We start from the raw sequence: 11782 nt of genomic DNA on the forward strand, positions 1-11782 counted from the left end.
CAAAACAATAGTAATGAACGTCTGCAGATGCAAATTGATTGTTTCTTGTAGCTTAAAGTCACTCTAAGACACATGCTGGAGGTTATGTAAAGTTCAGACCCTTTAATGTGAAGTTTAGAGGCGAAGTTACGTCAGCAGAGGGTGGGTGTTTTAAAGTCTTCTCTCATTGGTTAATCGAATCAGCCACAAATATTGACTTGAAATTAACATACTTTATGCTATAAGGGGTTACTCATTATAGACACATACTAATTGTGAATATGCTGTGTATTTACACTAAATAGAATCGCCTTTAAATTAACATTTTGAATGTCTGGACCTTTATTTAATTCTAATGCTTTAAATTGAAGGTAAAAGCAGAGGGGACCTTAAACCAGATATTTCATTTCAATTCGGACTATATGACTTGTTTACAGTAGTCAGAAATAAGACACCAGCGTACACTTTCTATTCTAATATTTGAACAAATAGCAACTGTCCAACATAGAGGAAAGATTTGCCCTCTCTGAGAAAGGTCCCTGTCGTATAGTAGCTTTTTACCAAAGTCACAGCCAATTTAACCACTATTTTTATGTACATATATGTCAAATAACAATGTGTGAATGACTACACTTCCACAGGTGCAGTCGAATAATCTCCATTTATTAAAAACAGAAATGCTTAGAAAATAATAGCAGTACAGTAAGGTGCAAATTACACTTGAGACATGTTGCATTTCGACTAGTGGCGACATCCTTTGCCAGTGATGTTGCAGAGTAATGTAAAGACACCCGATCAAGGATGTTCCAGTCAATACTGAAAAATATCACAAAACTACAACACAATGCATGGATTACACAGGAATGCTATAAAGGACTGGAGTGGAGAAAGACCAGATTTAATTCAAGTTTTGTTTTTTGTTGCCCGCATTTTAAAATGTGCCGTGTGTTATATTCAGGTTGACCTCTCCCCTCCTTTGATTTTTAAAAAGATCAAAAGTGATAAACCCTCTCTGGACAGAAGTTTTAATCAGGAAGGTGCTGTATCACTTTAAACCCAGGCTGCCTACACAACTAGACTTCAGTGCAAATGAATAAGTAAGCAAGAACAAAGCGAAGAAAAGTCGGAGAACAGAGTTAAAGATTAGAGGAGAAGCAGCAGTATATACTGTGATATGTTGCCACTGCTGGTGCCAATATCACACATCACAGGCATGAGGCCGAAGGCAACAGTGGCAAGCAAACTGAAGCTGCTTAGTTTCGACTAATACAATGGAGAAGACAGACTGATTTGAAAACATAGATATATAATGACTTTCCTTTTTACAATCGTTTCACTCCTTTCAAAGCTGTGCTTAAAAGTGCAAAGCACAGTCCTTGTTACAGCCATCCTTTTCTTTCTAAATAGGTAGAAGTTAGCACGATGCTAACATCCCCTGGGCATTTTTAAATCAGGTTAACTGGGAAAAATCATTTGCATACTGAATCTGAATGGGATGGAAAAATACTGAGGTGCTCAGGCTCTTAATAACTGCAATCACTGGACCTCCTGTTGTAACACTAATGTAGTCCAGAGGGGCTTGGGAACCATGCTTTCCGAGAGCTACATCACACTGCTATGAGATGAGGTTAATTCATTATTATATGTAAAAGCAGAGAATAAATTATCTCCCATAAACTCTGTAAAAAGGCTCACTTCTTACTGGAGAAAGAAAGGGGGGGGGGGGGGGGGCTTCAAACCACGTGAGCTGGTTTAGAAGCCAGTTTCAGTTTCACTGCATATTCTAACTATCAGGATATGCTTTCAAAATGACATTGCAAAGGTCTGTGCTGATATAGAGCAGTTTACACAATATATACACATCACATATTTATAAACATCCTCAAATAACTTCTATTTAAGGCTGCCTGCTGGAACATAAAAGATATCAAAAACAGTTGTTGCGGTAGGAAACCTGCCTCACGTGCCAGCACTGCTTTATATTTGGGGGGGTGCGTCTTAATGTTTGAGCTGGCTTATTCATGCTCACTTCCTGACTGGATCAATTATCAATAAATGTCTGAAAAGTGAAATTAAGAGATATGACTGAGCTGCAGGACTGTTCACTACAAAACGAATTGAGATGCTCGAGTCAGAGGAAAAGGTCAGTCGTGTAGTGGTTGAACAGGTTGGTCAGTCCGCTACGTTAAGGCCAGAGGGAAGTTGCCAAAGTGGAATTAAGATCCCATGTTTTATCAATAATAAAGGAAAACGTACAGTAGAACCAATATCTTTTAACTTCCTGTAAGAGAGCGATTGGATGACTGTGGAGCACCTAAGTATTTCAACACACACAGCCTGTCCCCACAGGCCTGCAGTCAGCGGTGTGCCCCCATGTCCCAAACACAGACACACGGGGCTTCGCAGTCAACACTGCAACTGGATCTGGTCCAGGAGGGAGGGCAGCCGATGGGGGGGGAGAGCGGGAGAAGGTTTCACTCTCGGCAGACAGAGACTCTTCTTACAGTTTGTGTCACGGCTGGCCGTCACGACCCCGTCATCTCCCTTTACGAGCTCTCCAGAGCATCTAGGACTTTCATGATCTGCTGCTTAATGACTTTGGTGGCGTCACCTGCGTTGGGTATCAAATATCTGAGAGGTGGGGAGGGAAAGAAAACGTTAGTTCGGATAATTAATGTACCATAGGTCTAATTAAGCCTGTTGCACTCTGAAATTGGTTTGTGCAATTCTTAAGTTTAGTTTAAGAGAATTTCAGTGTGTTAAAGGAATATTTTGACATTTTGGGAAATATGCTTAGATGAGAAAATCAATACCACTCTCGTGTCTGTACCGTAAATATGAAGCTACAGCCAGCAGACAATTAGCTTAGCTTAGCACGAAGACAGCAGGTAGCTCCCCATTAAACCATTTATTTCTGTTTGTATACAATTGAACAAATGACAAAGTGTAAATTAGTGAGCTTAGGATGTGCTGGCATCTTCTTCAACTTTGGAGTGAGCCCAACAAGCCATTTCCCCTCCTTCCAGTCTGGAATTGACCTTCTCATCTAACGCTTCTCAAGAAAGCGAATAAGCGCATTTCCGAAAATGTTGAATTATACCTTTAAAGGCTTCAGTTTTTTTTCTAAAAAAAAACAAAAAAACAATAGTATGCTGTAATGTTAGCAAAACTTGTGGCACTAGAATGTCTGTCAAAGAAAAACATTTTTTTCAAATTTTCAAATCCAAAATCACAGATGGCCTCAGAAATAACACCAAATTACTGATAACCCAGGTTAGGGCCTTTTCTGATCATTAAGATTTTAAGACGCGCACCTCTCAACTGCCGATATCTCCACTCCAGCCGAGTTGTTGCTGCCAAACTTGAACGTAATCAGTTCTGGGTGCTTCTTCTTGGATGTGATCTTCACCACAGAGTTCAGTGCTTGTCTGGACTGGATGTAGGCAAAGCCTTTCCTGGAGGCGATCTCCCGCAGGCAGTACATGTGAGTCCCTGTGATCAACAAGTGGCTGGACAAACGACAGACGGACAGTGAGAGTTACGATTCAGTGCCTCTTGTTCATTCATGTTTAAGGAAGTGGGGATTAGTCGTGTAACTTGTCATGTGAGGAATATTTTTCACACACATTACCAAATTCACTCAGGCAGCAACTCACCTGGGGAACATGTGACCGGTTTCTTTCACCTCATTACATGGAATGTGATGCTTTACATCTGGTTTGTTTGTCCAGGTCTGAATGTTGACGATCTCCTTCCTGTCATCGTCTGACATGGATGAGCTGTCGATTTCATCTGAGGGGGGCATTAGATGCTTTTGTTAGTCAAAGTAAAAGATATGACTTAAATATTTTTAGTCTTGTCACCGTAGCTACGTTCTTTGGGCGTTTACCTGTGTCATACTCCTCTTCATCACCAATACTGAAAACGGGCTTCACCCCGCGGTAAGGTTTGCCAACGCGGTCGCTGCTGCTCACGTGCCTGGAGATGGAAAGCAACAGGGCAACAACATCAGCACTGAGCGAAGGGATGTGAAGACACATTAATGCCTGTGATGAAAAGTCACATTAAAAACACACATAAGAGCGAGGTCGCACACAAACAGAAATGGTATGAAGACCTCCGGGCTGCAGCAAATAATTCTTAGCCCACTACTGCCAGGTTACGCTGTTAAACGCTGTTAAACATAAAGAAAGAGGTTAAATGATACTTTTATACTCCAGAAGGGCTACGGATTAGTCAGTGTATGATATTCAGGGCTATTTGCATCAAATCATAGTGTTTTTTTTATCTTTATTTATACTGGATTCATATTTCTGCATAGCCCTGGCTATCATCTCAAAAAGGACAACAATGAAATGGAAAGACAGACTGTTAGGTGCATCTCCAAGCAAACAGCAGTGAAGCGGAGGTTCTCCCTAAAACACCTGAGTTATTCAGACTAGAAAGAGACAACGGCCTCGTGAGTTGTGGATGTAAAGATGATTCAATGCTCCCTGAAAGGCCACAGCGGCTTCAGCGAACTAAACAGGGGTGCCGAATGTTGTTAGTGAAAGCGTGAAGAAGACTAAACATCCTAAACATCCCGCGCACACACAGCCTGCCCATACTGTATGTGTGGCGTCGTTACATGAGCGAGCGGCGTGGGCAGAGATGCTGAGACTAAGCATGCGTTAATGTGACACAGGCCGCCTTCTCTCTACAATCCCACGGATTGGTACGGGTCTACAGCCAGTGGGGGCATGCTGGTGACAAACAGCTCGATGTCAGGGAGCTCTTACCGATCTGGAGCCACCTTCTCTGGCCAGGGCAGATTGAAAGATATTCTAGCGTGGGATAAGGCACAAGGAATGGTGAACTTAAACTGAAATACAATAATTTGTTCAGTCAGGAGTAAATAAGTATTAAACCCAAATGACAAACTAACATTAGCACCTTATAAATGCTTGCTATAACTTTACTTTTTTATTGTGAATTGATAAAATATGTGTGTTACATTAATCATCTATTAAATTGAGGCCTTTTACAATTTGAAATTGTAGCAAACCTCAAGATTTTCATCCCTATTAAAATGAAGGAGCAAAGGGTACAAGTGTGTTCCAGTGTGGGTTTCTTAGTGAGGGATCTGGAGGAGGAACTAGGACCTCACCTTTCTACAGGGGTGGAGGTATTCTCGATGAAGCTGATCATCTTCTCCTTCACGTTTACCGACTTGGACTTGAGAGCAAACGTCATTTTGTTGACCAAAGACTTGACGCCTTTGCTGTCTCCAGGGCTACTGAGTGACTCTCCCTGCATCAGAGGAAAAAAAGGGAAGATAATCTGTTTAAAGAAATACAAACGTATTCAAAATGTGTCCAACATGGAGCAAAAGACTAAATGGTAGCAGAATGAACAAGTCAAACCAGTAATTTGTGTGTTCACAAATGTTTCTGGCCACTTACGTCAGCAGAGCTGAGGCTGCTGTGAGATCCTGATGTGCTGACGATCCAGTGGACGTACGAAGAGTCGAGACCCTCAACGTTCATGTCCACCAGATGCTTTTGGAGGGCTGCCAATCACATAAATCTCAGTCAGTTTTCACTTCCTTTCACATTTGGAGGCATCATTTTATTTCCCTGTATTGATGTTCTTTACACTCTATCCTTTAATGTGAAGCACTTTATGAAGTCTGTTTCGATATGAGCGCTCTAAACGATGTTCAGTAAAGATGATTGAGATATCAGTCAATGGGGATTGAGAGGAACATGTAATGAATTAATGAGTGCTGTAAATAGCCACAGCCATAATGGCAGCTGCTCCGGCAGTGTTTGAGAACCGATGTGGCTCTATGAGTAAAATGGCATGGTCAGGTCTAATGAGCGGTGGAGAAGGCATGGATATGCAAGTGGGTGATTGAGCGCGTATCTACATCCATTTATGGCTAACCGTGAGTCTCCTGCACGTACACACCCAGTTCCACAATGTTAGAAATGTATAAAACTGAAGCAGGCGTAGGCGCAGCTTCATCATTCTGATGAAAAGAACGCATGTGTACTTACCCATGAAACCTCCTTTAGCAATGCTGACATATTCTTTGCTTTTCTGTAACAGAAAGCCTTTAATTAGCAAAGACGTTAGACACCAGAGCTGTGATGTTCAAGCTTTTCTTCTCGTCCCTCACCTGCAGGAAATGGGCCAACACCATGTTCATGTACATGTCCTCCTCCTCCCTGCCACTACCCATGAAGCATAGGTGCTCTCCGCTGGCGATGGAGCCGGACTCCAAAGACTGCTTCTGAGCCTCCAGGAGGGACTTCACGGAGAGCGCAAACTCAGAGGGGTTCTGGAGCATCTGTGAGAAGAAAGGAAGAACACATTTATTGCTACATATACGTTCAGATACTCCACACATTTGAAGACAGGATCAATGTTATCTGTTCTCACCAGGTCAGAGTCCAGGTGGAAAGCCGTGGACAGGTGCCCTGAGTTGTACTGCTCTGCAGGCCGACAGTCCACCACAAAGAAACGTACCCCATCCTGAAAGTATAATCCATTATTATCACATTCTCTTCTCTTTCTTTCTACTCGCATGGCTAACTTGTAAAAAGGTTAATCATTTCTTCCTTAGTTAAATTTAGTTCAACCTGAGTGTTACTGACCTGCTGCAGCTGGTTGGCCTGCAGGATCTCGGGGACAGACACAGGGAGACACAGCGCCTGACTCAGGTCAGTGTCCTCTTCTTTCAGAGCCACCAGGCTGCTACCAAACAGATTCTGGTTCATCTACCAGGGCAGAAAAAGCACAATAACGGCTTAGAAACAAAGAGTTCTCTTGTTCAGCTTTCTCATGCCAGTCTTGGTTCGGCTCGACTCTACTCTGTGTGCATCAAACACAAGACTGCTTATCCGTACCTTTCTGAGTGACAAAGGGGTCTTGCTCTGGTAATACTGGGCCAGAGAAAACAGATCTTCAATGTCCTCAGACTCCAGGTGAGAAGGAGACGCTTCCAGCATTTCTGCAACAAAGAAAGCCTTGTTTAAGCCCCGTTTTTCTAACATGACAGCGAACAAACCCACAAATAAACCGATGAGCAAGTGAAACTCACTGATGATGTCCTCTTTGCTGTCTCCTTCTTGTGTTAGGATGGCCTCTCTGAGGGGAAATCAAACAAAATACAAATTACAGTTAGATCTAAGGTTCCTTAGTGCGATCATGTTTCTGTGTAGCTTCCACTAGCGGCTGCCTACTTGGCGTTGACGAGGATGATGAGCATGAGGAAGAAGATAAGGAAGGGGTCAGCCTGCTGGAGGTAGAAGTCCCACAAGGCCTGGGTAACATCAGGAAGGCAGTGGCTGGAAAACAGACTGCCCAGCTACGGACACAGACACGTAGTTCAGACATGGCCACATATATATTAACTGTCGGAATCACCTTGCATTAATATGTCAGCTGTGACTGTGACAGAAAAAGAAATACCCAGTTGATGGCGTAGGAGTCGGGTGTGATCTTTTTGGTGTCCAAGAAGGAGCAGAGCTCTGGCTCGTGGTACTGCAGCAGTAGTCTGTACAGGTGGAAGGGTCGGCCATTTGGCACACAGTCCCTGGAATGGACATATTTGACACCCTTTACAATTCAAGTCTCTACTTCCTGTCTATCTCTGCGAGAGGAATGTAAAGGCTGATTAAAACGTTTGATCAGGCAGCTCACCTGGGGATGTATTTGTTCATGATAGCGTAGAAGCAGTTGTAGAGGTCGCTGCGGGGAAGCTGGAGCCCCAGTAGTGGTTTGAGCAGGTGCGGCCAGCTAAGCTCCGGAGTGAAGGAAATGTTGCGGGACTTACAGTAGAAAGTGATGACGGACTCAACATCAGACACCATATCGCTCCTGTCTTCCTCCGATACTCCCAGCTGGTCTAAACAATGGAACCAAATCGGGAAGTGTTAGTGTTGTTTTTCTAGCACAAATGCAGCCATCTACATCTGGCATTCGAGAACAAGAAGCAGAGAAATGTGGAAGGTACAGTGACAAAGAAAGCTAATCAGTGTGACAGAAGAAACAGGCTATTATTAAATAATACATGAAAAGAGCACTTTTTCTCTATGCCTTGCTTTTCTGGGCATCGCTCTCATAGCAGGCTTCCTATTTTGAGCTCTACCAGATCTTGTTGTCAACCTGTCAGGACCACAGAGTAATTTGTTGCTCTGAAATTCTGATGATCTTCTTTAGATGCTGGCAGACTGAGTGGGACCCAAAATTAACATAACCTGTCTTATCTTCTCTCCTGCTGCTTCCAGGTGTGTGTGTGTGTGTGTGTGTGTGTGTGTGTGTGTGTGTGTGTGTGTGTGTGTGTGTGTGTGCGTCCTTTCCACTGCCTCAACTTGAGACACACACTCTCCAGATTGTGCTGGAAACGCTACCTTGAGGTTTGCTTAAATTATGACTAGTTTGCACCAATCTATAACTATAACTTATGCCTTATCAATTAGAAATATCCCTAGATTTTCTGAAATCCACTTGGGAGGAGGACTTGGATCAATAGGGCCACAGGAGGGTGTGCACTCAGCTTCTATATGCACCAGGCATGGTCTTATACAGTTCAGGGTGTTGCATCATCTCCATCTTTCAAAAAGGTCAAGCTTTCTAAAATGTATCCTAATATAGATCGTCTGTGTGACCTGTATTTCCTGCCTCGTTGGAGGCACATGTTCTGGCTATGCCCAAAATTTATATTTATATATATATATATATATATATATTATAATCTATATTTAAAACGTTGCCTAATATCCTGGGACACGTGGTACGTTGATCAAAGATGTTATGCAACACCTTAAACTGGAAAAACTTTTAATTGATTATGTAGAGGCTTGGCAATAAATATCCTCTTAACTCTTTGCTACAATAACTCGGTTATACCTAATGTGAGATGGCAGCTTTGTACCTTGGTTAATATTTATACTGTATATCTACTGTATGTGTCCTATTGTTTGTATGTGTGCCTGTGAATGTAAATTCTGTACTGTTTTTGTAACATTTTTGGTTTTTTATGCAGTGCTTACTGTTTCGGTGCTGACCAAATACTTTTAATAATAGTAATTCCAAAATCCAAGACTGTGTCAAGGAATTCACTCACCAATCAGCTGTTGACTACGGTTGTGAATGAGGGTCTGTTCTGGTAAATCGAGGACGCCGTCCCAGGGAGACAGGCTGTCTCCTTTTCCGGAGACATTTAGAGCAATCTGCCAACACAAAAACAAGGAATCACTGCTACGACCAGCTACTGAGTGATAAACACATGACAAAGACTGAGACTGATCTGCAATCAGTGACTCAACTGCTGCTCCACAACAAACCCAGCACATATCAAGCTGTGTTTGTGTCCAGAACAAAACAGTTAAATCATAAAAGACATTTCCTTCAGACTGGACGGTATTAACATTATGTCCGATGTCTCCAGACAACACTTTCATTAACAATTTACTTTTATTGAGAAGTACTTGTGTCTGCCATTAATTTGTAAGTAATAAGGTAATCGTGTAATGCAAATTAATTGGTTTTAAATGTTCAACAGATGACTTAGACAGGTAAAAATGGGCCAATATAAGAACCTAAAGTACCTCTCAACTTGCTGCATAGTATTTTCATTTAAAATTTGTCCCAACTGTATCTATTCACCTCATACAATTTAACAACTCAACAATCAAGAATGAATACTACATTGTCGTAGTCATAAGGTGTAAAGCTGATCAACAGCAATGGTTTAAACACCTTTTTGATGGATGCTATAAAAACATGCGTGACATTTATAAAGCTAAAAAGGGGATCGTTTCATCATCTGCAGGTGGCATTGTTATGACACAGGTAGAAATGTACAATTAACTGTCCAAAATAGAACCTCTCTGCATTTGTCCACATTATTCAAGTGTAAAAATATGTTGTAGGTATGTGGTTTCAAACAGAACTGAAGTCACCACTGTGGGTGTGTCATAAAGAGGTGATAGCCGTGACGTCATTTGAGCACGAGACGCTGGTCTTTCCAGTCTGTTGACTTGCGTCTGACGAGAGTAATTCACCCCTTTACAGCGTGTGGACACGTTTTATACCACAGTAACAGTCAGATTATGACTGACACTGCATTTAAGCATGTGTGGACTGACTCCTGTCATGCTTCTCACCTTCCACATCTTGGCCCTGTGTTGAGCTGAAAGATCCTGGACCTGGATGATCCCTCTCTCCATCTCCATGTCAGAGCCGCCAGAGTCCAGCGCCTCAGCTAGATCCTGGTCCCTGAGGAAGCACGAACAGCACACCGTTAAAACAACGTTAAACAGATTAAGCCAAGTATAAATGTTAATAAAGGTTCACCTTAACCATATAACAAAAGATAAGATTTATCACGTGTGACATACATCAGTAGTTCCCACAATGTTTGTAAAGTCATCATAGAAAATGCCAAACACGGTATGAATTTTTATAAACGATCCCCCTTCACTGTAATAATTTATCTGTAGTTTTGTCTATTTATATTATGAATCATGAACAATCTGCTGTACTGAAATGATTAGTGACCTAATTGAGTAATTAATCAACACTCTGTAACAACAACACATGTAATTACGCTTGACATTTTAGAAACAAAATGTTTATTGATATTGATAAATTAATTAAAATGTAATATTTAGTTACATCCCGTGTTATTGTTGTTATACAAATTACCGCTACAAATAAATTAATTCATTTTTAAGATTGGGAGCTTATCATTTAGGTGTGTCTTCATTATTATGCAGTGATATGTGTTAAACATGAGTTAGACCATTTAACAAGTGGTTTTACATTTCAGGCAGATATGACACACTGACACACACACACACACACACACATATACAAGATATGGGAATCTGTTTGTGATTACATTTATCTCCATATCACCCCGCTTTTGAACTATTTTTTGACAAGCCTTGACAAGTCCACTACCTTACTGACAACTTCAAGATTAGTTTAATCGTCTAATATCATTATGTTTGAGTTTAGCATATAATATGGGAAGGACTAACTGGGGCTTGGTCTAGGGTTGGGTTCCGGTTAAAGGGAAGCATAACTCGACAGACACCGGCTATCTAGCTAGTTATTGTTAGCATAATGGCTAACAAGCTTTTCCTATCAACTTGTCCATGCGAGAAAGAAAGTGATGAAAATAGAGGTACGTCGACGGATCTTTCTCAAAAGCTGTATGGCCATTTGTGTCCGTCTTAATGACCGGGCTGCTAATTTATCAGAACCAACTTGGCTAATTAACATTAGCTGGCTAGCTGCCGAACAGTAACGGTACCAAACTGGTTTCAGACTAGCATCCATCGTCAGCAGAGCAGATTAACTACGTAAACTCATATTTAGTTACTATACATCAAATTCTGCCAGATGAAGCCGACACAATTGTTTGACAACCGAATTATACGTCTCTTATAATGTAAGTCCGATAACAAATTGTCTCACCAGCTGCCCAGAAGAGCCTCCTCAACGGCGTCCGCCATTGTTGTGTTGACAGAGACACGTCAAATGCCGTCAACACGGCCGATGTGTCGCGCAGCTCAGTCATTGAATAATGAGCCATTGAGGTTGTCTGGTGAGTGAAACTAATAATCCCTGTTCAGGTATTTAACAAAGATGAGAGCGATATTTGTTACGACTTTAAAGTTTTCATGTTGTAACAGATATTATGAAATAAACGTATGTCCTGAAGTTGTGGTCAAAAAGGCTAAATGCTACATTTGACATACTACATCTTTTAATATAAAAATCCTCGTTTTTAATGAGCCTGTAGATG

General features: G+C 41.6%; 1 protein-coding gene across 2 annotated transcripts; it reads right to left on the reverse strand.

Moving 5' to 3' along the window:
• Positions 1 to 1757: 1757 nt before the first annotated feature.
• tbc1d23 (TBC1 domain family, member 23) lies at positions 1758 to 11495 on the reverse strand. Of its 2 annotated transcripts, XM_070909035.1 has the most exons (19): positions 11452 to 11495; positions 10134 to 10245; positions 9092 to 9197; positions 7666 to 7870; positions 7435 to 7558; positions 7206 to 7330; positions 7064 to 7110; positions 6870 to 6973; positions 6618 to 6740; positions 6403 to 6495; positions 6140 to 6310; positions 6018 to 6060; positions 5421 to 5527; positions 5126 to 5268; positions 4758 to 4802; positions 3869 to 3957; positions 3636 to 3771; positions 3294 to 3488; positions 1758 to 2610 (listed from the first exon to the last, which is right to left on the reverse strand). In XM_070909035.1, exons 1-19 carry the CDS (start codon positions 11487 to 11489, stop codon positions 2526 to 2528), a joined length of 2091 nt encoding a protein of 696 aa, XP_070765136.1. In that variant the 5' UTR covers positions 11490 to 11495; the 3' UTR covers positions 1758 to 2525. The 2 variants fall into 2 exon arrangements, with proteins under 2 accessions (XP_070765136.1, XP_070765135.1); XM_070909034.1 differs by lacking the exon at positions 4758 to 4802 and having other exon boundaries at positions 11452 to 11489.
• Between the last annotated feature and the right edge of the window lie 287 nt (positions 11496 to 11782).

Source organism: Enoplosus armatus, chromosome 7 (genome assembly GCF_043641665.1).
Source record: "Enoplosus armatus isolate fEnoArm2 chromosome 7, fEnoArm2.hap1, whole genome shotgun sequence".
In the NCBI taxonomy this organism is placed as follows: Eukaryota; Metazoa; Chordata; class Actinopteri; order Centrarchiformes; family Enoplosidae; genus Enoplosus; species Enoplosus armatus.